We start from the raw sequence: 25880 nt of genomic DNA, 5'->3' as shown, positions 1-25880 counted from the left end.
TAATTTCTTTCTTACCGCAGGGGAAACACGAGTAAAATTCTCAATTTAAAATCCCACCCTATCGTATCGCTATTCGTCGCGTGAACTTTATTCGTCGCAAGAACGTCCTACATATTTTATGATATCATGATATCAATGCGGCAAGGATGTATGCAGTCTTACCGATACGCATTATTAGCCTGATTCTTTAAAAGCTCTAAGAACGAAGATTGAATAGAGTTCTCATGATCAGATGAGATATGCACGAGATTCCTCAATTTTCTCCTGACTTCTTTGAACGGATTGTCAAAGTGAGTTGATTAATTCAGTGATATTCGTGATTTCATTCAATCACAATACTTGACGGAAAATTGATGGGAATGCGAATACCGGAGTTAAAACAATTTTCGATTTCTCTTTTAAGTTAACTCTAAGTTAATTCTTTGTTTTGCGTACGAAATCAATTTCCATTTTTCTGTAAAAGTTTTTATATTCGAGTACGTTAAATTCAATGTACTTTCGTTTCTGTATACTTCAATCTTTTATTTTCATTTTTATTCGACGGGGTGCGATAATTGGATAAAAAGAGAATAAGAATAAGAAAATGAAATATTATTTAAGAAATCAAAAATGAAATTATTCGATTAGTGACAAATTAGCTAAGTCAATGATCATCGAGATCTCTTTGAGAATTGAAGAAGAAAATGAATATATAAAGATATAGAAACTAAAAATAAATTAATTGAATTAAAAAAAATACGTAGCAACTTCATTTTCACTTTGTAAATTCTCGTAATGGAACGAAGGTGCCATAAAGATGGATAACGATTTATGATGCGTGTAATTTAGTAAGCTACTTACTATGAATGTACGTGCACGTGCATTTCATTCGCAACAGTCGCAAACCCAGTTGAAGGTCGATTTAAATGAAACTTCCGGTTTTATTTGTACGACTCAAAGATGATTCGTCGCCGCTCGATGCGTACAGCTGCTCCATTTAAGACCGATTAGCATCGCAACGAAACTATAATAGATCTAATATTTTTCCACGAAATGAAAAACGCGAAGACTTTTGCGAGAATGAGTTTTTCTATTGTTATTGATATGAGAATTTACGAGGATATCCGTATCGTATGGCGTTATTTTTATTGTACATAATATATATATTTGCGTAAAAAAAGTTGCACGCATTTTCCTTTTCTGAATATATTTTTATAAATTTTATATTATATAATAAGAGACATTTATTTTTCATTTTATAAAAATATGTCTAATATATAAATGTTAAATTTTCATGTAAAGGTCATGGAAGAGATAATATAAAACGTTATTCTGTGGCTTCAATATCCAATCAGTAATTTTCAATAAAAAATATTCTTTTCGAGAGCTTTATAAAAGATCATGAAGCTTTATTGCAACAGCATTTTGCGCATCTGTGTGACATTTGTAATATCGTTTCCTCATTTCTATATTTATTCATGCCAAATAATTTTCTATTTATTCCATATGAGTAAAACAAAAACAATTTTTATTGATTTATTTAAATTGTACGAGTTATATATTTTTATTCACGTAGCATTGTTATGACGGTTTATATTATTATTACATGTGATGTGCGTTCCTGAAACTTTAAACTCGTCATAGCATTGTGGTCTCTAGTGACCGGAAGTTATAACGGCAAAGGTGAAAGGGTTTCATGTTTCTGTCGCGAGTACAATTGTCCTTATTATCGCAAAGGTTCTTCTATCTAAACTTGTGACGTTTTAATCTGCGCGCCTTATTTTTACTTAATTTCACATTATTACAAAACATTTCACTTTGAGAGAAAAAAAGAGATCTTTTATATTCTTTTAAAAAAGTTAATATACCTGCATCACGTTTGATAACGTTTTTCCTGCAGTTAAGCCATTTGCTTTTATCACGCGTGTCGAAGTATCGCGAGGATCTGCCACGAAATATGAAAAAGTTGGGATTCATGCTCATCCTCGTAAAACAAACATTTTTCTTTGTAATATGAAAGTAAAGTTTCAAAAATTATCTGACGACATTGAAGCACCTCCTATAATAAGAATTACGTGTTGTAAAAATGTTTCCGTCTCTCATAAAAATCTTAATGTTTAATGAAAAAGCATTGAAACAACATTAATATTTAGCGATAAAAATGTGTAGTATGTTGATTCATATTTTGGATAATAGTGCGTTTCAATCTAAAGTTACGGGAGTTAGAAATACGGAGAGAGAAGTTTCACAACTGGGTTCTCCTTTGTGCCATGTTTAATCGGGATTGTTGCGTATTCTCCATTTGCGAATTGTTCTACAAGAGTTACGATACTATCGAGACGCATAAATTATAATGTAAACTATATCATGTGATATCGACATAAATTTTTTACTATCTTTTTATTAGAATCTCCATTTTTTTTGTCAACTAACCGAGCGTTTAAATAGGAAGAAAGAAAAAAAAATGCGTCCCATTTATTGACACGAGCTAGAGCAATGTTTAATTTACATATTCTATTCTTTCCGTTTTCTTAATTAGATACCGCGGCAAATAGTGCCATTTGTGATTAATCAATACAACGCGATAATTATCTTTAAAAACACGGTATTATAATCGAACAGAAGCTTTGTTGGATTTTTTTTTTTTTATTCCGTAAATAACCCTTCGTTATTGCAAGAATTTGTGAAATTTAACGCTCGCCAAGTGTCAATGTAAAACTCGACCTAATTTTTCAAGTACGTTTTACAAAACGACACTCTCTTTGTTTCCAGAAATTTATATACCAAAAAATTCTCTGCCAGTAATGTTGAAAAACGTGGAACAAAAAGTCGTCGAACAACATTATAAGTTTTTCATATTCGTGATAATCAAGCATGATGAGTATCAAAATCATTCTTGATTGTATTTGAATAATGACAATTACTGCATTAAATGCCGCTTTAATCGTCGGTTTTCTTAACGTTCAACGCAATCAGCTTTAACTGTAATTTAAATGTCTTCGTTTCTCTTTACATCAGCAAAGAATTAATATTTGCTTAAGCATCGGTCAACGTTAAAAGCAATTTCATAAATGTCATTAATTGAAAGAGATTTGCATTTATCAGTATATGTAATTTAAGAGTTAAAATAAATGAAATTTGATAGCATGTATATTTTCCCGTTCGCGCGAGCGAATTTTTATAAATATTGAAAACATGAATACAAGTATAATCAAGAATCGAACACAATAGTCTATAAATATTAAATCATCGTTGTGATTTGGCCATTGAAAATGTCAAAAAAAAAAAAAAAAAAAAAAAAAAAAAAAAAAAAAAACACAAAGATATTTAACTGTTCTAAATCAATTTTCAAAAAGTTCTTTTCATAAAATGCAATAAATTTTTTTTGTCTAATACATATATAAAAATATTACCGGCCACCGATTTCGATCGAATTCCGCCGTAAAATTTCCTCATTAATGGCGTTCAGTGGCGCATATACGAGTTATTAGCGCTTCTATCGAAATGAAGAGCAAATGTCACGATTTTTATCTAGGGGGGAAAAAAAAACTACGTTTCAAACGCGCATTCAATCGATACATCGAAACAGGACCGGCGCGGCTGAATAATTAACAAGTAATTTTGATTTCGTTGCACATTGCGCGTGATATTATCGATGCATGTCGAATTAGGGGAAGGGCGGAATATTTTCACGCTAAGGCACACGCACCTGCTTAAATTTATTCATGTCTCGCGCGTATTGCTTCTCGTTCATAAATATTGAATTTTCATCAATTGTTCTTGGCTGCGCAGCAACATTTAGCAAAACTGATGCACGATGCGGGCGCATTTTTCTCCGATAAAATTACAAACTTTCATTTAATTTAACGTCTAATTAAATCGTATTATAACGCAATCGAAAACTATTATTAAGACTAAGTACAGAATAAATTTGAGGAAAGGAATTTTCGGAAAATATTGTGCACAAATTTTTTACGATAATGCCGCACTTAACGCGGCACTTATATTAGAACTAAACAAACAGCTATAAGTGCATCTGTTATCACGATATGAGAATGACATGAATGATGTACGTTGCTTGATACATAGAGCGTGATTTAATTAAACATTAAAAGCTGCCCGCGATACAAGTAGGCCACGCGTTATGCGATGCCACTTTACAAATCAATGAGAACTACTCGTGCCTCATCATTGTTGCGTAAATACCTTCAGTTCCTCGCATGCTACTAACAATCGTATTCTTCAAAATTTGTAACGCGCGAAATTGTTTTAAATATTAAAAGAATAATAATCGCGAATAAAATCTTCAATATGCTTTGAGTCGCGAAACAAATGACGTCATTTTTAATGAATGTCACATAAAATATGCATTTTATACGCGTTTTATGTATTATTAGAACTAGATTATTTATGGACATTTTGCAATTTTTTTAACTTTCCTTTCCTAACTTTAACTTTCTCTTTCACAAATTGTCAAACTGTCAAAATTCGCATGATTTGACAGTTTGCAAATAACAAGAATGAAGCAAGTCGTAGCGCACAAGCCAATCAGCATCGCGGAAAAGAGGCGTCAACGCTTCGATATATTCGAGTTCGAGGTTTCATGCCTTTTTTAGAAATGGAAAGTATCGAAACAAAAGTTATAGAGAATTAAATTATCTTTCAAATGAGGTCAAAGTTATTGTAGTTTGTTCCATAGGTTTTGGAATAATCGTCAATAGCCGGAAGAACACTTTTCGATATATATTTGAAATTGATTATTAAATGGTTTATTTCAAAACCTATAGAGCGAACTACAATTACTTTGATCTCATTTGAAAGATAATTTAATATCGAACAAAAAGTTTTTCTATATACATGGATCGAAAAATGCTTCTTTAAAAAGTTAGCGCCCAAAAACCTATGAAATCACGGTTATTTTTTATATTTTTACAAATATCAGGGAAAGTATGCATCTTTTAACAAACTAGATAACTAGAACAACACAATGCGCGCTATTTTTTTTTTCATTAAACATTTTTAACGATACATACACAAAATAACTATCAAAATATGCAATAACAGCCGCTTACGAAATAACCGCGATAACAGAACCGAGGCAACAATACACTTCGAGACTTTCGAGTATCAACATAACATGTCTTTTTTAGATAGGGATAAGATTTACGATACTAATTGTTTCCCTCGAGTTTGCTGTTTTTAGAGAAACCTCTGAAAAAGTATTTTAAATATGCAAATTTGTCAACGGCTTGATATCCTATTAGAATTTCGCTTCATCTCACATGTTTACCTCCCAGAAATTTACGAAACGAATCCGCTCGAGACGAAATCGGGCGGTGGCTTTTACGAATATTTTTTTCTCGCTGACGCAGCATACATATCTCGCATTTACCGTGTAATCTGGATGACGACATCTGAGAGATTGAATATTTGCGTACTTCTCGCGAAAAGATCCATAACGAGAGGAAGCGGTTGCGTACGTGTTATTTAGATAGATTTTATTTAGCAATAGAATTAATACGATTTTAAACGAATTATACAATAATATCTCAAAGTGTGTCTAACATTGCACTCATTGAAAATGAGGGACGATGTCTTAGCGACGAAGAAACTTTGGAATCTCAGACAAATTCTATATTAACAATATACAAATGGCATGACGGTAACTGTAATAGATTCAATTCTACAATAGATAGAATTGGAAGAGGAAAATGTATGAACGATGAAAGAAAATGTAAAGAAAATTTGAATTGTTGCAAAATATTCTTGAGTTCCCTCAAAAGTATTAAAAAGAAATAAGATAGAAAAGCATGACTATTTATGCAAGATTGACATTTAACAAAGGAATATTAAATTTATGATATATAAATGACAAATTAAAATTAAATAGTTACCATTAAATTTTGAATGTTTAAAATTATTTGCTTTCTTTATTAAATCCTTAAACACACATTCTCAGCAATCATTTATTTATTGAGATAAATAATAGTGCACGAAAAGCGCACAGGATATTTTATCTAAATCAATTTTGCTTCGGTAATTTTTTTCATGAAGCGCACAGATTGCATGTAACAAACACGCGAAATTATTTAGAAACGGCGAGCTCGCGTATTTTTCTGCTTGTATTTTACGTACGTATTTTACGTCGGGTTCGCCTTAAGCGTGACGACGAGGCTTGAGAAAAAGACGTAACTACTTTTCCGCGTGGACGTGAAAATGTTCCGTCGAAATATTATCAAGTTGAAAGTGCCGAGCGAATAAGTCAACATTTCGTGAAAAGTTTGAAAAGGAGAGCAGGATTCTTTATTATAGACTTCAAACAGAAGACCGATGAAGATGAGCGAAAGATGAGCTAAGCACGGTCATAAGCAGAGAAAATTGCGTGTCACGCGAGATACCATAAAAATAAGTAATCTGCTCCTGCGATTATCCCCGTGAGCTAGATAGAATTTTAATTGCAGGCAAATTTTCTTCGAAATTAAAGCATTTAATTCGAATCTCTCGATAGATTAGCTAAATAAAATGCATCATAAATTAGATGTGTTTTTTGAAAAGACTTTGGAAGGATTAATAGCGCTTTTTTTCGGGAAGAAAAAAAAAGAAGGAAAAGCCTTTCTCGATTTCGGAATGTGCAGATCAGACAAATGGCAGATATATGGCCATGATTTTACGAAGTGCAGTACTTCAACGATTTGCCTTACACGTTTTCTGAGATTTCACGAAATGATAAGTGAATAAACTTTATTGAAGTCCCGCATTCTTAATACACAATTTTTCAAGTTTAAACAGTTTTATTTTATAGTAAAGCTACGTGTCAAAGATTTTTCGATTTTTGTTTTGTGATAAACGATTATGGTATTTTTTAAATATACATACAAAGAATTATGTATTAAAAAAATTTTTTAAACATCAATTTACTCTCTCTTTAATATTTCTTCGATTATATGAATAAATAAAAAAGCTATTAAATAAATAATGCTATCTTTTTCTCTGCACGACTAAAAAGTACAATAATCTCTCTCTTGTGATTAGATTATATAACGTATTATTATACGCTATCCACATAATTGATATTGGCGTGTTGACGCACGTATTGTAGATAACGGCACTGCAGTGATAGCGATAGCATTTTCGTCTCTATAGTGCAAGCGTATGCCTATGCGACACAATAGTCTTTGCAACCATGACATCATTGGAATCTTTGTACGTTAATATATGATTCGCAACAACTATAAGGATAAATCGCATCGCAAATCCAGCACATTGCAAAATTCAGAATGAAAATCAAAAATTTCGATGAGATTCGCCGACCGATTTTAATTAAATTACGTTGTATATGTATATATGTGTTGGTGTACGAGTGGTAAAAGTCGAGCGCGCTCAGTAAGATTCCATAAATATTCTATCGAATTTTAATTATCCGATAATGAACGCACAATTACTGCGTACCTGCTTCGCACGAGCGTATATTATTACAGGGGAAACTCGTGCATCGAATTGTTGATTTAATTAACTACTAGAATTAATTATTAAGCCGCGAGCAATAGATGAGAAGCATCGATGCTCCTTAATCGATGCATTCACTTGTGCTGCGTCAGTGTCATTAACCAAAAGCCCGATCATAAGATAAATGTACACGCTGGCGATTTCGTAAATAAATTGACGTCAAAATTGACCTTGATGCGAATATCATTGCTGATTTTAAAACACGGAGTTAATCATTTTATGGCGATATATCTTGATAATTATCAAATCTTGCTACACGATCATGATTATTTGAGGAAATATACAAAAACTTTCAAGATAATCTCGCGCACACACATACTTCCTTGTATTATATATATAGATCTTTTACTAATTTCAAGTCGATCTTTTCTTAGCGAAAGTTTAATTAGATATTTTCTTTTATAACGATTCTCATAATCCTCTGTACTTTAACAGGAATTTAATTTGCATTAATTACCGTGGCGGCGTTACATCGAAACTATTTGGAATCGTTTTTACAGGGCAAGTTTCTTGTATTAACGCGTTGCTCGAGATATTGGCGATAGTAAATGACATTTTAAGGATTCCATTATTCACAAGAAGATGCTTAAAAACGACAGGCAAATTTTGTCTGGCCGCGTTGAATAAAATTGCTTTCGCGAACTGGGAACGTCCGTTTCTGCTATCTTTACGAAAACTCAGATAAAATACGGATTAATTTTGCGAAAGCTAACGTAAATACAATATATTAAAATATTCGTATTTTAATATATTACATTAAATAAATATTTGACTGATTGTTTTATACGTTCGATATTATAGTATAATTACGTTACATTATTGAGAAGAAAAACATAAATCATTTTGAAATACATCATGCATAATTTGCGATAGTAATTAGTCACTTTACAGATTATTCGAAATGAATTACATAGCGAATGATTTATTGTTAATATAAAATTAATATATAGCATCAATGATAACAAATAGCACATAGAAATGTTATTGATGTCAAATTGTATATCATTAGTTTAATAAATATCCATTTACATATTACTTGACTAGGTACCTATACGAATTTACTTTATATTCATCTTTCATTTCGATCATTGCTGATTGCACTTTAGAATACATCATTTCGCCGACGAATTACTTCATTATTAATTACGCTTTTAAAGATCTTCGCTTAATCTTTAGATTAAGATGATTGATATATTGTAGATTAAATGTCATAATTAGAGATATGATTATACATTATAAATTAGATATAATCTTGTATAAACAATTTTCTTGTATAAATCAGAAGTTAGTATAGTAGAATTATTGTGTCAACTCGAACTAATGGCGCGTTATTAGATTCTGATTAGATTACGATAGGCTCGTAATAGAGTGACGCATCTCCTTTAAAAGAAAATCGGGGTCGTTTATCGCGACATAATCGACAATTATCGACTGCCTTTATATAGACCAATCCAAAAATAAAAGAAGAAGGAACTTTGCGCGAAGCAACGCATCGCTTAGACATCATGATACGCTTGTGTACTCGCGATTGTTAGATAACTTGAATAATCGGTGTAGTGACGTAAAAAAATTATTCGATGAAACGTGCGTCGGTAGATGTTGGGAATCGGGCGACTTATCAAAAAAGGTTTTCTTGCGAATTCGAGAGATTATTATATAAAGACTGAGGTTACTGGGAAACATTACCAGTCGTTAGAAGAGAAATGCGCGGAAAAAAGAGCTCTCCGAAACTTATTAATCGTCCTTCGCAATTTTAATCGTAAGCATGATTATGGGAAACCGGTTGTAATTAATTCGTATTATTAATTCTAGCGGAATGTCTCACGCGTTTTTACAACAAACCATTCTCTAAACAAGATTTCGTGTTATTATATTAATTATTAATTACAGTGCCTGGTTTATTGGAATAACTATAAAAAATCAATTTTTTTTTTCACGTTACATATATGTATATATATATATACTTTTTATAATAAAATATTTACAAATTATATATATATATATATATATATATATATATATATATATATATACAATATATATTATTTGCAAATATTTCGAAACTTAATGTAATATTGAATGTAATTATATATATATAAAGGTGAAAAGTATATATGTTCCATGCAATAACGGATTGTCTAAAAAATATTATCGATCGAATTTCCAACGAACGAGAGAGATACATATTCAATATTTTAAGAAATTGTAAATCGCATTGAATCGTCTTCGTGTTCATTTTCATAATGACCTCGCAAATATCGGGCCGACATACAAAGTGGCGGCCCGGTATACATACAAGCGAGCAACGATTACTTTTTACTCTCGGGATAAAAGAAGGGTCGGTCGCTCGAGACAATCGACCCTGATCGTCACTCGATCGCGAACGAATATTAACACTACGTACACACCTAACGCTCCTTTCTCTCCACTTAACTTCGCAGGGTTCAAAGATGCCGTTGTCGGAGTTCCGCAAGAAAAAATTACTATTCGTCTTCAACGCTTTTTTCGGTAAGTATATCATCACAAACAGTTAAAATTCTTTATATTAATATATATATATATATATATTATATTAGTTGAAATTAACAATGGAATTCTTTTATTAACGATGAATTAGCGTAAATAAAATCGTCATTATTTCGCTAAATATTATATTAATTTTATTAAAGGTAAATTAAATTCTTCTTAATATTTATAACGAGAAGCTATCAATCGTTGGATATTAAATAACGGCAAATAATAATGACGACAAAAAGCGGTGTCAACCGTATACTAGGAGGGTGATATTTTTAGCTTTTCAAACACGATTTTATCATCCCATTCACTTGTCAGGGATCTCACTTACCTCATTCTCGCGATTTCGCGTAATGATAGAATATACAAAAGTTCATTCGTATACAATCTAAATTATTTTGTTTATTCGCGATGAAGAAAATTATCGTTGCACTTTGCTTGTGCAAATTAATTTATTTCCCTCCACGTCATTATCTTAGAGAAAAGAATAGAAAGATTTTTTTGTTTATTCTATGTAAATCATAATAAATAGATTATATATTAACTTGCCGATATATTGTGCAGTTATATTACACAAATAGTAGAAAAAAATAATTGTAAATACAAATCCCTGATAGATGATCTATTGCGTTAATTTAGTTTCACCAATCTTGTTCCAACTTGTGGCACTTTAGCTTTAGCCATGATTTTTTTCTCCGCTTATACGGTTTAATCCACGTTACTGGCCAAATGCGCTACGAGCGAACAGTTTTCCCCGACATTTCGAGATAACATTTACCGTTCCCGCAGCGCTCGTTGAACAAAAATCTCTCCCTTTCTCCCCCTCTCTTTCTCATCGCCCGCCGTTGTGTACATCTCGGCGAAACAAATCCTCATCGAGCGCTAACGTAACGAATGAAGTGTCGCTTCTTCCCTGATGGCGTTTTCGCCATCCACTACTCCGCATTCTCGTCCGGGATTGTCTTGATTCTCTCCTAACGGCCCTATTTCACTCGCCCTATCTCTCCTTCTCTCTCCTTCTATCGTGCCCTTTGCGAAAAGCTGCGCAAGCCGTTTCGACACGAATGAAATACGGAATTCGCCCGGGGGGTTGCTTTCGTGGCCTCTCTCGCGCGGCTCTTCTCGGGGCGGATGAAAACGGAATCGGGGTTGCGCACGCGAACGTTTTGCGGTCTCTGTGTGGTACCTATGTGTCGACCCATTCGGGCAACAGCCAGGCAGGCTATGTGTGTATATATCTATTTATGGTACGAACTATGGAGAAGATAAACAATGGACACGCCGCCGGGTCCAGCTAAGGGCTCACTATCACGCCGCGTATCATGTGTGTACGTGTTCTAATTCTGCGTGTGCGTGAATGAGTAACTTTCATCGGAGCTGTTTTAAGACTCTCGTGGTGCCATTTCTTTTTTTTTCTTTCTCTCTATCTTTCAGGGAACCCACCATTGCGCGTATCGCGTCATTACATCTGATATGTAATAAAATATGGAATCGTGTCTCGCGCGTTAAATAAAACTTCCATTTATTTTACGAGATAAAGTTGTGAAAACTTGTTTGACCGCCGAATGGAACTGATTTTTGTTCGCGTTATACTTTGAATTGGAAAAAATAATGTCATATGCGGAAGATGATGTTGCGAAAAAGTTATACGAGATTATACGTTTTCACATCGTAGTTTCTTGCAGAACGAGACTTGATTTCGAATCAGCATTTTTCGTAATAAATTCGTCGTTACTAGCTATAACTATAATATCAAAAACTTTTACTAAATTTTTATTAATTCTAATTTTCCATTTCTTCTTTGCGGTTTTGAAATTATTATGCCTCTTTCAGACCTCAGAGATTTTTAGCACTGCTCGAAACGCTCGCAAAAGCTTCATGCATCTTTACGGGATCTAATGGATGAAACGGCCGTGCGTCGTAGACGCGTTGCAATGCATGTACGTGTTTTTATGACACATAATGTAAAAATGCACCGTAATGTGCACCGGGTATAAAGCAGAACCGCCATGGACGCGCGTAGACCTCTACGTGTGGAGGTCACAAGGAGGTGCACATGCCTCGTAGCCCTCATTAATCCCTCGTTTTCTTCTCCTCTTTGACCGCTTGGCGATTGGCCGCTAAACATATCCTACGGACGCTTCTGTGGGACTGATTATTTTACCGTGACCTAAGTACGAAACGAGGGAGAGAGAAGTGTGTCGCGATATACACATTATGTACGCGAACGATTGTTCCATTTCTCCGTGTGATAATTTGGGCGACTCTATTTTTTTTTTTTTTGTACTATTAATATTACACAACGTTATTTGACAATTCGTGATATTATTCAAGAGCAATATTGATAATATCATCAAGAATGATAATTCCATTTGACAGATTGTCGTTTTCTCTATCTACGTCGCGAGATTTCGAAGCATTCGTTCGCGCGAAAAAATGAATGCGTTTTCTATTATTTGCGCCATCTTGCTACTAAACGTACTTATAAACGAGAATCCGTTTCATCGATTTTTAATCTGTCCACGGGTTTAGAGTTTTTGCAACAAGTTATGCTATTAAAAGTAACCGGTTGTATATCCGGACGTTGATATTAATTATTTCATCGTGCCCTCGGTTTGTCAACCGTTTCGACGCCGGAGGAGACAATAAATTCTGCCTCGTTGAATCGTAATCGGCTCTTAACAGGATTCCGGCTATGGAGGCCAGGAAAGGGTGAAATGGCGGTTATCTTTCCCTTTTCTACAACAAAACGGGATTAATAAACGACAAGCCGAGCGGAAACCACACGAAAACGAATAAACCCGTGATGAAAGTGGGTCATCTTCAGAAAACTAACGATATCCGATCATAGCCAAGTGAGGCAAAAATCGAGCGGCATGATCGTTTATCTTGTCCTCTAAGCGAGAAAATGTACGTTGCTCTTCGGAAATGTTAGCGACAGCTGAGGCGGTTACATTTTATCCGAAGCAACAAAATTCAACGAACATAATTTTCTATATACTGGATATAATTGAATTTTAAAAGAAATCATACATTTAAGTGAAGAAACGTATCGAAATATATCAGATAACAATGTCCTGCTGTCATTTCTTTCTCAGATGTTAACGAAAGTGGTACCATCGACATGAAGGATTTTGATCTCGCCGTCCAGGTAAGCGTACCGCGTGTGTAGATTAATTGAATTACTTTTTCGCTAGCGCTATTATACTTCTTTTTATTTCAAGTAGATATATAGATAGATACATTTATTTTATAAATTCTAGCAAAAAAAATCTATTTCACATAGCTTCTTAAATTTCAGAGATTTAACTATTTAATTGATGTCTGTTTATTTTTATTTATAATTTCCAATCACGCTCATAAATCAAGAATATCCAAGAATTTTAACTCGCATTCATTTCGTATTATAGCGAATCTGCAATTCCAAGCATTGGAAGCCGAACGATGCCACATCGCAACATATTAAGGACACTTTGACTAAAGTGTGGGAAGGACTGCAACAACGAGCCGACGCGGATCAGGACGGACAGGTATAACATTTAATTTAAATTATTCCTAACTATTTTAACTATAAAATCAAGTTATGATTTCTCTCTGATGGGTTTTGATATGTTTCTTTTTTCTTCTCCAAAACAGTTTTCTAAATTTTTAGCATATTTCCGTTCTACTTTCTGCCTTTCTGCATTTATCGATTTTTAAAGTGTTTTTGCGTTCATAATTCTTGAAACAGTCTCTTAGTCTGTGTCTGCTTGTGTATTTGCTTTTTACTCCGCAACCTGAGGGAATATTCCGCGGTATTTCACGACATACGATTTAAAATTTAAAACAACATACGAGAAACACAGATATAGCTTGCTGATCAAAAACGAATATGTGTGCGCGCGCGCACGATATTAACCGTCGTGCATTTTACAGATCAGTCGAGACGAATGGTATTCGATGTGGGAAGAGTATGCGAAAGATCCGGCACACGCACTCGAATGGCAACAAACATACATGAATTTCATGTTCGATCTCGAGGATTCATCCGGTAAGTCTCGGCGAACCCGATAAACATGTTTATATTCACGCGCCTGTTACGCGCAACCGTAATAATTCATTACGCATTCGCGTGGAGATCCCAGAAATGTTAATGTAAACATAATTACTCGAGCAGAAAGTAACCGGGGAGGAAGTATGTATCGTTAATTCCGCCCTCTCATATATAGTTTCGCGAATTACAGTAAATACTTGGTAAACGCATCAGCCCTCTCTCTGAGATTGCCCTGTTTCGTAAACCTCCTCCTTTCACTTTACCTTCTTGAATGAATAACGTTTCTAAAATATACAATTTATACTTATTTATAAATATTTTTTCAACGCACATGAAAATAAATACCTTGTAGACAATTTTTTTTTATATTTACACATATATTGTATATATTTTTTATCGATACATATATGACTTAAATATTTTTAAGTATCTTAAAGTTAAATGCTTGTATTTTCGTCTTGTTATTTTAATTACAGCATATATTTTTGCATAAATTCTATACAATTGATAAACTAATCGGGTTAAAAATGAACGGGAAGGTTAAAAAATCTAATAATAAATATCCCTTTCACTCATTATCCCTCATTCACTCGTAAAATTTCTTAATAATATACCTCATCTCCCGCCTTTGCATACAAAAAAAATTTCTCAGCCATTTTTACCTTTAGTCCCTTGTAATACGTATATAGAAGCTACATAAAACGATAGTCTCGCAAACTTGAATCCGATCTATCGCGTATCGTCAGGTGATGGATCGATCGACGAGACTGAATTCAGCAAGGTGTGCAGCAGTCACGGCGTTGACGAGGCCGAGGCACGCGAGGCGTTCAAGAAACTGGGGGTGGTGAGTATCAATCAAGCGGAAAAGAAAATAAAATAAAATAAAAAGAAGAGCAGAAGTAGTTCAACGAACGGTATCGAACCTTACAAAACTGTTTACTTCTTCGCAGGGTAAAGAAGTGACTCGCGAAAAATTCGCCGATCTATGGAAACAATATTTCTGCTCCGACGACCCGAACGTACCTGGAAACTTTATATTCGGAAAGACTTCTTTCTAACTTCGCTACCCCGTGTAATTGAAGAAACGCGCGTATATATATATTTTACGGCAGGTTATTTTATGTAAATGTATGAATTGCTAAAAAGATAGGCGCAAGACTTTGTGTAATCTACTAGTCAAAATTCTATTTCGTTTATCGCTCTCTCGTGTAACCTCTCATATTGAAATAATATAATTATTATTAAACGAGATCGCGAGAGAGAGAGAGAGAGAGAGAGAGAGAGGAGAACTTTATATTATCTTCCTGCTCTTTATCACCATTCTCCGTGTAGTTATAGCGTGTTTAAATCTCAGTTACTATTCTAAAATAATTTTGACCAAATTGAACGAAATTTCACACAAAAATTATATTTTATTTAGCTCGTTATCAAATTTTTATTACATGCGCGATCAATCGATACGCAATAAAACACAGAGTTAACGGCATCGATTAAATCTAGTTTGCAGCTTTTTCTTCCGTTGCTCTATACATATAACATGTTGTCCCTTTAAACGGAATTTGCAACGATTTCCCAAACTATCAATTTCAAAGTTCTTGTTTTCCATCTCTGACATTCTACACCGGCCGAAATAATTCGAAAAATCTAACAAGATGTATTAATTTCTTCGACTGCGAACTTTCCTACGCTAAATATTTCATAGTGAGTACGTGCTAGGATTAAGTATCTTCATTATCTTTACGGCGCATATCGATCCATCACCGCCGAAGAGCTAATTACGTCGTATAATGTGTAAATAAACGCCCTTGCGAATTATAAAGACGGTTACGCTGTTTCGATACGCGAATAGAGACGCGGCCGGCGATAATTTAAAAGTGCGTTTTTCGTTGCATAATTTCGTCAAGTAAATTCGTTAAAAATTCGTTTTGAATGCGTACTAATTATAAAAGACACCCGGTTGTACAATTCGTCGAAATTGATTGGCATTTGACGCCAGAGAAAAAGCGGGATTTCTCTCCGGTTTGCGAAAAGATATTTGGAGAACTGAAGACAAACGGTACCCCCCCTACCAAACACGTGCATCTCTGGTAATCGGGGATATATTTTTTTCCAAAACACTACGGCTTTTATTCGCTTTACGATATCGCCCTTTAATTTTGTCTCGTACTTTTACCCTATACTTTTAGCTTTCTTTTCTTTTTTTTTTTTTTTAATTTGAATCGTTTTGCTTCGATATATTCGGAATATTTTCGCATTGTTGAAAAGGGGAATTCAATCGTACTACGAAAAGCTATGCGTATACGAAAAAAAAAAAAAAAAAGGAAAAAGGAAACTGTCCGAAAAAAATGTAAAGGAGATTGAGATAAACGCACGCTATTCGATTAACCGCTCTCTATGCAATGATGGGATTGTTGTTGCGTTGCGTTTGTATCGTGAATAAAATCGCGTACATCTGTACGTTAAATGAGAATTGAATTTTACACGGACGGTTAGTTCAATCAACTAGCGATTAACTGACGCCGTGTTGATACTTCACCGTTAATTGTTCTGACATGTTCTGTTAGAAATTTGTGATGAGAACTTCCGTTGTGCGTAACCGATATCATTGTTTTGCGTCATTGTATCATATTATTGTTTAATTAAGAATACATTCGCGTATTATGAAATTAATAGATGTGTCTTTTGGGAATTAATAATTATTGTAATAATGAATGTGCGTCGTATAATAAGAACAATCAAATTGTTTGCGAAAAATATGGGATTGTAATTTGCGTATTTTAATATTAATTTCTATCAGCAGATAATTCTATATTACGGGACTGACAACGATAGAGAAATTGTATTCTTTAAATTCTTTAATTATATCGATCACTGCCCGTAAAAAGAGACAAACATAACATATATCGAAACAGCAGTACGTTTAATCTATCGAGTATGTAAATAATAATAAATCATGACGAATATTTTCCGTACTTGTTAGAAAGTAAATGTATTGAGATAATAATCCTTGAATTTTCTCGTTCGTCCGTCACAAGTTACATAACGATCGAACGAATATGAATATACGAAGCGGCTATAAACAAGAGAAGAAATACGAATGTAATGAAGCACTGGCTGTCAATTGAAAACGTTCAGGCACGGATTAAGTGACATGTTGAATTTTAATAAAATGCTCAACAGCATGCAAATATCCGTTTGTAATTGCAAAATATTTTCACTTTTGTTTGAGAATTAGCCATCATATGTGATAATAAGATAATTATCGGCAAATTTCTATTATATAATTCTCGATCCATATATTATTACGTTAAAAAATTATGTCTGTAGCTTATCTGATATGTCAATGTAATCTTTGTCAAAAACTTGCGGCTTTTCTTCAACGAAAATTAGGTTGATCCCGTCAATAATTTTACATTTTATATCTTCTGTCCAATAATTGGATATTTGTAAACTCTCTTTTTTGCAAATGATAATTTATGCACATTCTAAACATAAGAATCGAAGTATCTTAACCTGTGCCTGTAGTAATGTATTGTATATGGTTTCGTGTTAAAAGAAGCATTTACATGCTTACTTGTTGTAATAAACATGTACTATTCCTGTTCCTAAAAGATGCATATAAGAATATGTTATATAAATATCACAGCATGTCCCTATATGTGAGAGAAAATACGTCGACGAGAAAAAAATATAAAGAAATATATATATATATACTATATAAAAATTAAAAATCTCTTTTTTTCTCTTTCAATGTAAATTCCAACCCTCATCCTATCGTATTTTTAGAACAAGTTATACGCACTGTACTAGCGCATGTACGATAAATTTGTGTAACTTGTGTTTCATTAACTCAATAATCGCTATGAAATTATTACTATAATGGAACATAATAAATCATAAAAAGCACAAACAGCTTATTATACAACTGTACATCTCTAAAAATTATGGTTGAATAAATTATTGCATGCCGTTGTCAATGGAAACTGGCTCTATTTAGGATGCTCTCATCTTCTTTATTTACTTGATTAACTCTACCTCGAGATCGAGTATTCAAGGATACAAAAGGAAATTTCTATCATTACATGCATTACAAGTCAATGCGAATAAACTTAATACCGGCAAATAAAAGTCACATCAAATAATATGGCGTGTATATAATATAGCTTAATAACGGTATTAAATTATTTAAGCTCGAACAAACGTCAACGCCTGCTTCAACATTTAATTACAACTTTATAACAACGTACTGATGCAAAATCTTGTAAAATACGATAATGACAAATAATTATAAACAAATTATATAGGTAAATTAAATTTCTTTTCCGATTCTTTATACATATATTATTGTACATTACACAATAAGACGCATACACGCGCATTTATCAATATATTATGTTATTAATCACAATGCATATTTCAAGAATTGTCTCGCAAGAAGAAGCACGGTACAATATTTTCATTCTGCGCATGTACCATTAGAATAGTGGTGTGATTTTGAAGTAAAATATATATATATCTTAATCTTCAATTTCGAGAGGTTCCATTGTAACGCAAAACTCATTAGTGCAATAAATATCGAAATAGCTACACACACGTGATAGTGGATTATCGTGTCATATGTCATATGTTAATCGACATATAGGGTCGTAATAAATAATAATGGGCCAGTCGGAGAGCACTAACCGGTGTGTAAAGATGTGTACATGTGTGTGTGTATGTGTATTTATTTATTTATTTATTATATCCGTACATTTAATTAAAGTTAAATTGTAAATTTTACATCTACACACACACAGATATACACAGTATATTGTCTATACATATATGTATTGTATAAATTTGATACACTACTGTTTGCGTGGGTGGCTCCATCTTATTTATATAAATTGAATTGTGGGGGAAGGTTCTTTATCCATTCCGGGAAGATTCGAAAACAAGATAAATGAACATTTTGCGAACGATCGAATGTTAATTGGATTTGATGAGCGCATAGCACAGAGCGTAAGTCCATTACGTGAAAATTATTAAATAGATGAGAGACGCTGAGAATGAAAACAATTTAGATAACATGTTGAAAAAAATTTCATATTCAAGTTTTAATAATTAGAGCGTATTATAGTAAGCCCTATTCTCTAAAAGAACAATTCTTATTTCGAGCAAAAATATTGGACTTTTGTCATTTGTCTTTTATTCGTTCTCAGCCTCTCAAATATTGCATCGTCGTGACGTTTGTTCTCCAGCGCGAACACGTGCGATTTATATAACCTCTATCAGTCTAATCTGACAAATCGCGTCGATTTACTACATTCGTCGTGAATACTTTCACGATGCTCTCGAGAATATGTATTCGTCTCTCTCGTATCTTATCATTTCCCTGTTCAGTACGCGATAACACTTCACCTGATCAGACCGATTTCCAATGAAAATTATATATCTTGTGTGACAAGTTTCATTATGAATGTAATATTTATTTTATATGAAAAGAAATTTTCCTGCTTGAACATTCATCTATTCTCCAACGTCAATCTTACATGTTTAGCTGAGGCTTATCGATAAGTGCTAGAAGCTAGGAATAGTATCGAATATGTTGATCCTTTTATTTTTTATTAGCCTATCATATAAAATAAAGTGATGTAACAGTAACGTAAGAATAATGTAAGTAGAATGCTTGTTTCTGACTTATATTTGTGTATTTATATCATCTATGTACTGTCCAATAACATAAATTCTTAATTAATTGTTAATTATGTGGTATTCTTAAATTATAATATTCAAATGATGCTCTTAAAATGTTTACTTTTTATATATTAAGCGATACGCAATTTATATATAATGTATGCCTTTAATGCAGTAATGTTTGTTAATAAAATTTTCAATTTCATATTCTATGTATTTGCACGTTAGAAAAACATAATTTTGATTTCATGCGCTATTACTTTGTGACTCTGCAATTTGTATAACTATATCATGCATTAATATAGTATTAAATAAGATATCTTATATACAGTTTGCAAAAAGACTTTGCTAGAAATATACGCTTAAATTATTTAGAGATTTAACATATTTAAATAAGATGTAATTTTAAACAAGCTCCGCAAAGGGGATATTATATAGTATTTGTATTTAATGTATGAATTATTTGCTCTTTTTTTTTTATACCTTTCATTATATTTGTTACGTTATTTGTATCGTTATAGGTCAGGTACCAGCAATGAGATAAAAGATCTCTTGAAAGCGAAAGAGGAGGAAGAATATGCCATGACTTGTCTAGGGACATATGTATTTGTGGATAAACATTGTAGACAATCATCGACTTCAAATGATTCATCCGCGAAGCAAATAGATTCTTTATCACTTGCATACGAAGATCTATTCACCATGCCTTATAACATCATGCAAGATTATGGTTTAATCATAAAACATTTAGATATCAGTCATAATGTGTTCAGTAGGTAAGTGAATATCTCCATAAGTAACACGTGTAACAAAATTTGCAGAAAGATATAAAAAAAGATTTGTTTTTTGTTACATAATAATATAGAATTGTTCTTTGATATTTCAGGAATTTACACTTTTTATCAGAGTTTGACAATTTGAGATCTCTTAATTTGGATCACAATAAAATAGATGATACTACTGTATTCCCATACATGCCAAATCTTGAGCTTCTGTGGTTGAATCATAACCTCGTTAAAAATTTATATCCCTTTATTAAAAACCTTCGTAAGAGTATACCGAATCTTAAATATTTATCTCTCATGGGAAATGAGGCGGCACCTAGTTATCTTAACGGTGGAAGTTTCTTTGAATATCTTCAATACAGGTATGCTAATAGAAATATTTCTTTAATTTTGTAATTTTTTTTTAAGTTTTATTCTTACCTATTTAATACAATATATTTCTTGTAAATTTAAACTGTAACGTTAAACTTTTTAAAAAGGTTATTTGTCCTGTCTTGGTTTCCACACTTGATGCACTTGGATGACAGAATAGTGAATGACGAGCAGCTATTAGAGGCTAAGAGACTGTTCAAACGATCATTGCTTGAAGTAGAACTGCCAGAATGCATTAAAGACTTACATAATAAGATGAATATCTTTTCCAAGCCATCGATGCCTGATAGACAAAAAATATCAAGAGGAACAAATCTTATTATTTAAGCACAGTATTACAGAGGAGCTCAAAGGAGATTTTAATTATGAGATATCTCTTTAAGAAAGAAACGAGATGACATTTTGCATTAGAAATATCTGCCAATTATGAAAGCAATACGTAATATTATGTTTTATATAGTGATATATAAATATTTTCTTTAATAGTTATTTTTTATATTATACTCAAACTGCAGCTACACGAACAAATAACTCCTATATTAAATATATTCTATATATACGATATTTGGAATCAGTTTTAAATTATATTCTGCTTGTGTAAAAGCATTGCGTGTTATATTCGCATTACTAGGCATGCTTGCCTCATTACTTTAAATAGAGTTTCAGCACAGAATCTTTTTGTAAACTGTATATAAGAAGCGAAAATTATTTTATATATTATATACGCTTGAGTATATATGCGCGCATGTGTCAGATGGTGATGCGTTTCTATGAACATTCGATAAGAATAAAATTGTTATACAAATATTTAAATACTTTATCTTCTTTTTATCAAATAAATCGTCAATTATTTGTATAATAAAATATCTATATAATGTCGACAAAATGTATATATCTGGCGGTACTCGAGCATCATTCGCCACTTCAACGAAAAAATACCATAAATTATGCGAAGACGATTTTGATCGAACGAAGCTATCGTTGGAATGATAGAAATAAAATTTGAACCGAACAGAGCTATTATATTTGACGTGGAGATAAAGATGAATTATTAAAAATTGAATTATTTTACCAAATATGTTGGAGAAAGAAAGGGCGGACGAATTAGATATTATACAAGAGATATAATAAATCGACGAAGCTAATTTTATAGAATTCATACATACTTCGTAATAATCCAGTCGCATCAGTTGCATTTTCCTCGAATTCCGATAGGAATTCCGTGAAACATGGCGAAGAGGATTTCCAAAGGTATACAAGGACGGATCGCTGATACCGAAATCACAATAGCAGCGATATCACACGCGATATTTAATACGTTACGATATATTTAGAGGCACTCGCGATAACTTTTTGCGCGCAAGATTCACTTTTAGGCAATAATAATGGCGAGAAATATGGAACGATTCGAGAGCGATTTCAACGCGGTCGCGGTCGTGGCGCGATTCCGTAACCGCAGCAATTTGAATTTAGGAGCGACGCCGTGATTGGTCCGCCGCTTCGACCTTCGAAAATCGTAAGATAGCTCTATAGCATACATTTCTAATTTTCGATCATTAAAAAGATCGATTGACATAGAACGTATTTTACTCGACGTGACAGATATAAATAATATTCGAATAATACTCCGATCGGCCAATCGGAAGAAAGAAATATTTGCCTCTTTTATCCCGACTGATTGATAAAAAAAAAAAAAAAAAAAAAAAAAAAAATATTCCGATATTTAGATTATAATTAATCATTTTTAATTTATAAAATAATCATTGTCGCCAATTGAAATGTAATATGTCAATAAATAATATACGAGCAGTAATACACGTACAATAATGTAAGAATTGTCGAATCGATTAATCGAAAATAAGAAGCTCTGAGATATATATATATATATATATTAATCCATTCGACTATTAATTAAAAATTTACGGAACAATATATTTCGATATTTATAATACAAAAGGCGTCCGAAATCTTCTTACGTTTGGTTAGACGTTTTCGAGACGGATATTCTAATATAAATACTTTGTAATAGAGCGGCGGATCGAATATTATATTGCGTGTGTTCATCCGTCGTCGAGCGTGCTTTTGTTTATGTTTGGTCGTGGCCTTGATTCCCCGTACCGAGTCACCGAGCACCGAGCGCCGAGGCTCGAAGGGAAGGAGAAGGGGTAGCGGTGCGACGCGGTGCGCGGTGCGTATGTCACACTGTATTACTTTTCGAAATACGATCGCGGAAGCAGTATTTGAAAATGGCAAATTCAATATTATTATCGCAATTATAGATATTCAACGCGTTACGATAACGCGGAGGCATTCGTGATATCTTTTTGCGCGCAAGATTCATTTCTAGTCAATATAAAAATTATATAATAATTGATTAATCATTAAAAAGATAAATTAACATAGAGCGTACTTTACTCAAAATCGATAGACACTTCGCGATCGGCCAATCGGGAGAAAGAAATTTTTTCTCCCCCTAGGACGAATTAAAAAGAAAAACGTTTCCGATCTAGATTATAATTTATTAATAATCACTATTACGAATTGAAATATAATGTAAGAATAAATAATATACAAGAAGTGTAATACGCGTATACAATAATGTAGAAATTGTCTGATGAATTGAGTCGATTAATCGAAGCGAAAAGAAGCCTAGAAATTTACGAAACAATATACAATATTTCGATATATCTGCTTTAGTACAGAACGCGTGGTAAGTCTCTTTACGTTTGGTTGAAATATTTTCGAGACAGTGTGACATACGCACCGCTACCCCTTCTCCTTCCCTTCGAGCCTCGGCGCTCGGTGCTCGGTGGCTCGGTAGGGGAATCAAGGCCACGACCAAACATTCTTATATAAATATTTGGTTGGCGGGGCGGCTTAAATATTATATTGTGCGTGTGTTCGTCGTTCATAGAGGGCGCTATTGTTTATGTATACCATGGCCTTGACATTCCCGCGACGAACTTCGGAGGGATGGGTAGCGGAGTGATACGTTTGCGTGTGTCGTCGTATTATTTTACGAAATACGATGACGAAAGTACCCGAAGATGAAAAATTCGCTAATATTATCGCAATTACGTTATTAGTAATACGTAGGAGTATTAATTCCCGCGATAAACGACGACAATATCGCGACAATAGCTATTTATCGGATTTATATATTTTATGCGTATTTTATTGCATTTATTTAAAATTTAAAGTAAGATTATTTTTGAATTGAGGCATTGTAGAAGATATAAATTGTATATAAATTACTAAGTTATTGTTTTATTACGATATATATGTGTACGGACAATAATTATCTCACGAATTATATTTCACAGAACAAACGGATATAATTGAAATCGAGTTCGCGGCGAGCGGCGAAGTTGGCCGCTAATTAACCAGTGAATATATCTCAATATCTATTAACCACGTAGCAAAAGTTCGACGTTTATTTATTCGGTGAGCCGTTGGAACGCGCGTATTTCACTTCGATCAGATAATCAATCGCGTTCTCTAAAATTTGCATCGCATAGCGTCGCGTGCGAATAAAATCAGGAATGTCGTTCAAAATGTCACGCGATTAAGATCGGAAATGCCGTATAAAATATCAAAGTGTCGCGCGATCATTTTATTTTGCTAATTAATGCGCGCGCGTGATCGTAATCAATCGTGTGTGTGTGTGTGTGTGTGTGTTTTTTTATGCGAGCGTGTGCCGGGTAAATGCCATAAGGGCGCAATGGAGGACGAACAGGGAGAGGAGGAGGAGGAGACCCGGGGAGGCATCGAGCAACGGCGGAGCAACCATGGCGTAAGATTATAATTTATTTCGTTTATTATTTATTACTTGTAAAATTATAATAACGGCTTGTTTTTCTCATTTTTCTATTATATCTCCATTTATTTCACATCAATGTATAATAATGCATAGGAAGAATCCTAGATATTTTATTTTGAAATTTTCAAAATTTTTAGTAACTAAAGTTTAATAAATAAATTGCAATAAAATTCCAATAATACACACACACACACACGTGTGCGCGCATACACGAATAAATATATATATATATATGTACATATATATAAAATTTTAATATTGTTTATATAGTTTATAATTATTTAACATTTTTTATATAAAAATTATATTTTAATTTATTATATATTTAATTTATCGTTTAATTTATTATATATTTGTTATATATTTATTTTATTTATCATATATTATATATTTTATAAAAATTTGGATCTAAACATTTTTTCAATGATTATAATGCAATTTTTCATTAAATATTATGTTTACGATACGAATAAGAGTTTGATTGCACACCATTGTTCTTTTTCAAATATTAATTATTTCAAAAATTTTCTTATGTATATAATTTGGGGTTTTTTACATGTTATAGATCAATGTTATATACTACAACTCCGCTGTTGCGCATCGGTGTCGGTGAGTACATTACATGTACATTATATTGTATATTATTTATTCATGTATACACATTAATCACCACAACGCAATTCAAAGAAAAAAAATATTAAGAAACCGATTAGATGTTAATCTTTTCATTAAAAGATTTGAATTGGAAAATGACAACGTGTTCTGCGAAGAAATTGTTTAATTTGTGGTTTGCTTTTTCTTTCATTGTTATTTATCTTGCTGACATTACAATGGTAACTCAATTTTCTTGCTAATGCATGGAAATTGGAAAAATTTATAGAAGACTTTCGTAAATCGTTTTATTTTCTGTGTAAAATATTAGGTGTTCGCAAATGTGGAATTTTATATTAAATCTCCGTTATCTGCATATTCCGCGCAAGATTCATCCCGGATCAGATATTCGATATTGGTTTTATGCATAAAACTAAACAATGTATGTCCTTATCGCCGTAAAGAAATAAAATCTACAATTCGAGTTCGCTATAAATAGTATTCATGATCGAAATTTATAAATAAAGATTTGATACCAAGATCTGTCGCTTTTTTTTTTAAATATTTTAAAATAAGGATATTTCGAAAAATATATTTATTACAC

At 32.9% G+C, this 25880-nt stretch overlaps 4 protein-coding genes across 6 annotated transcripts in view; 3 read left to right on the top strand and 1 right to left on the bottom strand.

Moving 5' to 3' along the window:
• Scp2 (Sarcoplasmic calcium-binding protein 2) overlaps nucleotides 1–17750 on the top strand; it is a 31314-nt gene extending 13564 nt beyond the window's left edge. The window contains exons 2-7 of the mRNA XM_070305968.1: nucleotides 9927–9993; nucleotides 13098–13150; nucleotides 13410–13529; nucleotides 13915–14029; nucleotides 14779–14876; nucleotides 14983–17750. Coding sequence (XP_070162069.1) covers nucleotides 9936–9993; nucleotides 13098–13150; nucleotides 13410–13529; nucleotides 13915–14029; nucleotides 14779–14876; nucleotides 14983–15090 — 552 coding nt within the window. The 5' untranslated portion in view covers nucleotides 9927–9935 and the 3' untranslated portion in view covers nucleotides 15091–17750. The remainder of the gene's footprint in view (nucleotides 1–9926; nucleotides 9994–13097; nucleotides 13151–13409; nucleotides 13530–13914; nucleotides 14030–14778; nucleotides 14877–14982) is intronic.
• The window catches only part of LOC138938866 (uro-adherence factor A), a 123957-nt gene extending 100854 nt beyond the window's left edge, over nucleotides 1–23103 (bottom strand). Inside the window, exons 1-2 of the mRNA XM_070306219.1 lie at nucleotides 22842–23103; nucleotides 22032–22370 (exon numbers count right to left, since the gene is read on the bottom strand). The gene's annotated coding sequence lies outside the window, so the exon portion shown is untranslated. The remainder of the gene's footprint in view (nucleotides 1–22031; nucleotides 22371–22841) is intronic.
• On the top strand, nucleotides 18467–21645 carry LOC138938680 (leucine-rich melanocyte differentiation-associated protein). Of its 3 annotated transcripts, none has more exons than XM_070305862.1 (4): nucleotides 18467–18717; nucleotides 20230–20484; nucleotides 20595–20855; nucleotides 20973–21645. In XM_070305862.1, the coding sequence occupies exons 1-4, from the start codon at nucleotides 18692–18694 to the stop codon at nucleotides 21190–21192; spliced, it is 762 nt and encodes a 253-aa protein (XP_070161963.1). In that variant the 5' UTR covers nucleotides 18467–18691; the 3' UTR covers nucleotides 21193–21645. The 3 variants fall into 3 exon arrangements, with proteins under 3 accessions (XP_070161963.1, XP_070161965.1, XP_070161964.1); XM_070305864.1 differs by lacking the exon at nucleotides 18467–18717 and adding an exon at nucleotides 18837–19033; XM_070305863.1 differs by lacking the exon at nucleotides 18467–18717 and adding an exon at nucleotides 18837–19687.
• Nucleotides 23104–24133: 1030 nt separating the features above from the next.
• LOC138938939 (synaptic vesicle glycoprotein 2B) overlaps nucleotides 24134–25880 on the top strand; it is a 31485-nt gene continuing 29738 nt past the window's right edge. Inside the window, exons 1-2 of the mRNA XM_070306356.1 lie at nucleotides 24134–24658; nucleotides 25251–25294. Coding sequence (XP_070162457.1) covers nucleotides 24654–24658; nucleotides 25251–25294 — 49 coding nt within the window. The 5' untranslated portion in view covers nucleotides 24134–24653. The remainder of the gene's footprint in view (nucleotides 24659–25250; nucleotides 25295–25880) is intronic.

The sequence above is a fragment of the Polyergus mexicanus genome, unplaced genomic scaffold, assembly GCF_030449975.1.
Source record: "Polyergus mexicanus isolate NDT 795.1 unplaced genomic scaffold, iyPolMexi1.0 SCAF_13, whole genome shotgun sequence".
In the NCBI taxonomy this organism is placed as follows: domain Eukaryota; kingdom Metazoa; phylum Arthropoda; class Insecta; order Hymenoptera; family Formicidae; genus Polyergus; species Polyergus mexicanus.
This window is presented reverse-complemented; position numbering and strand designations above follow the sequence as displayed.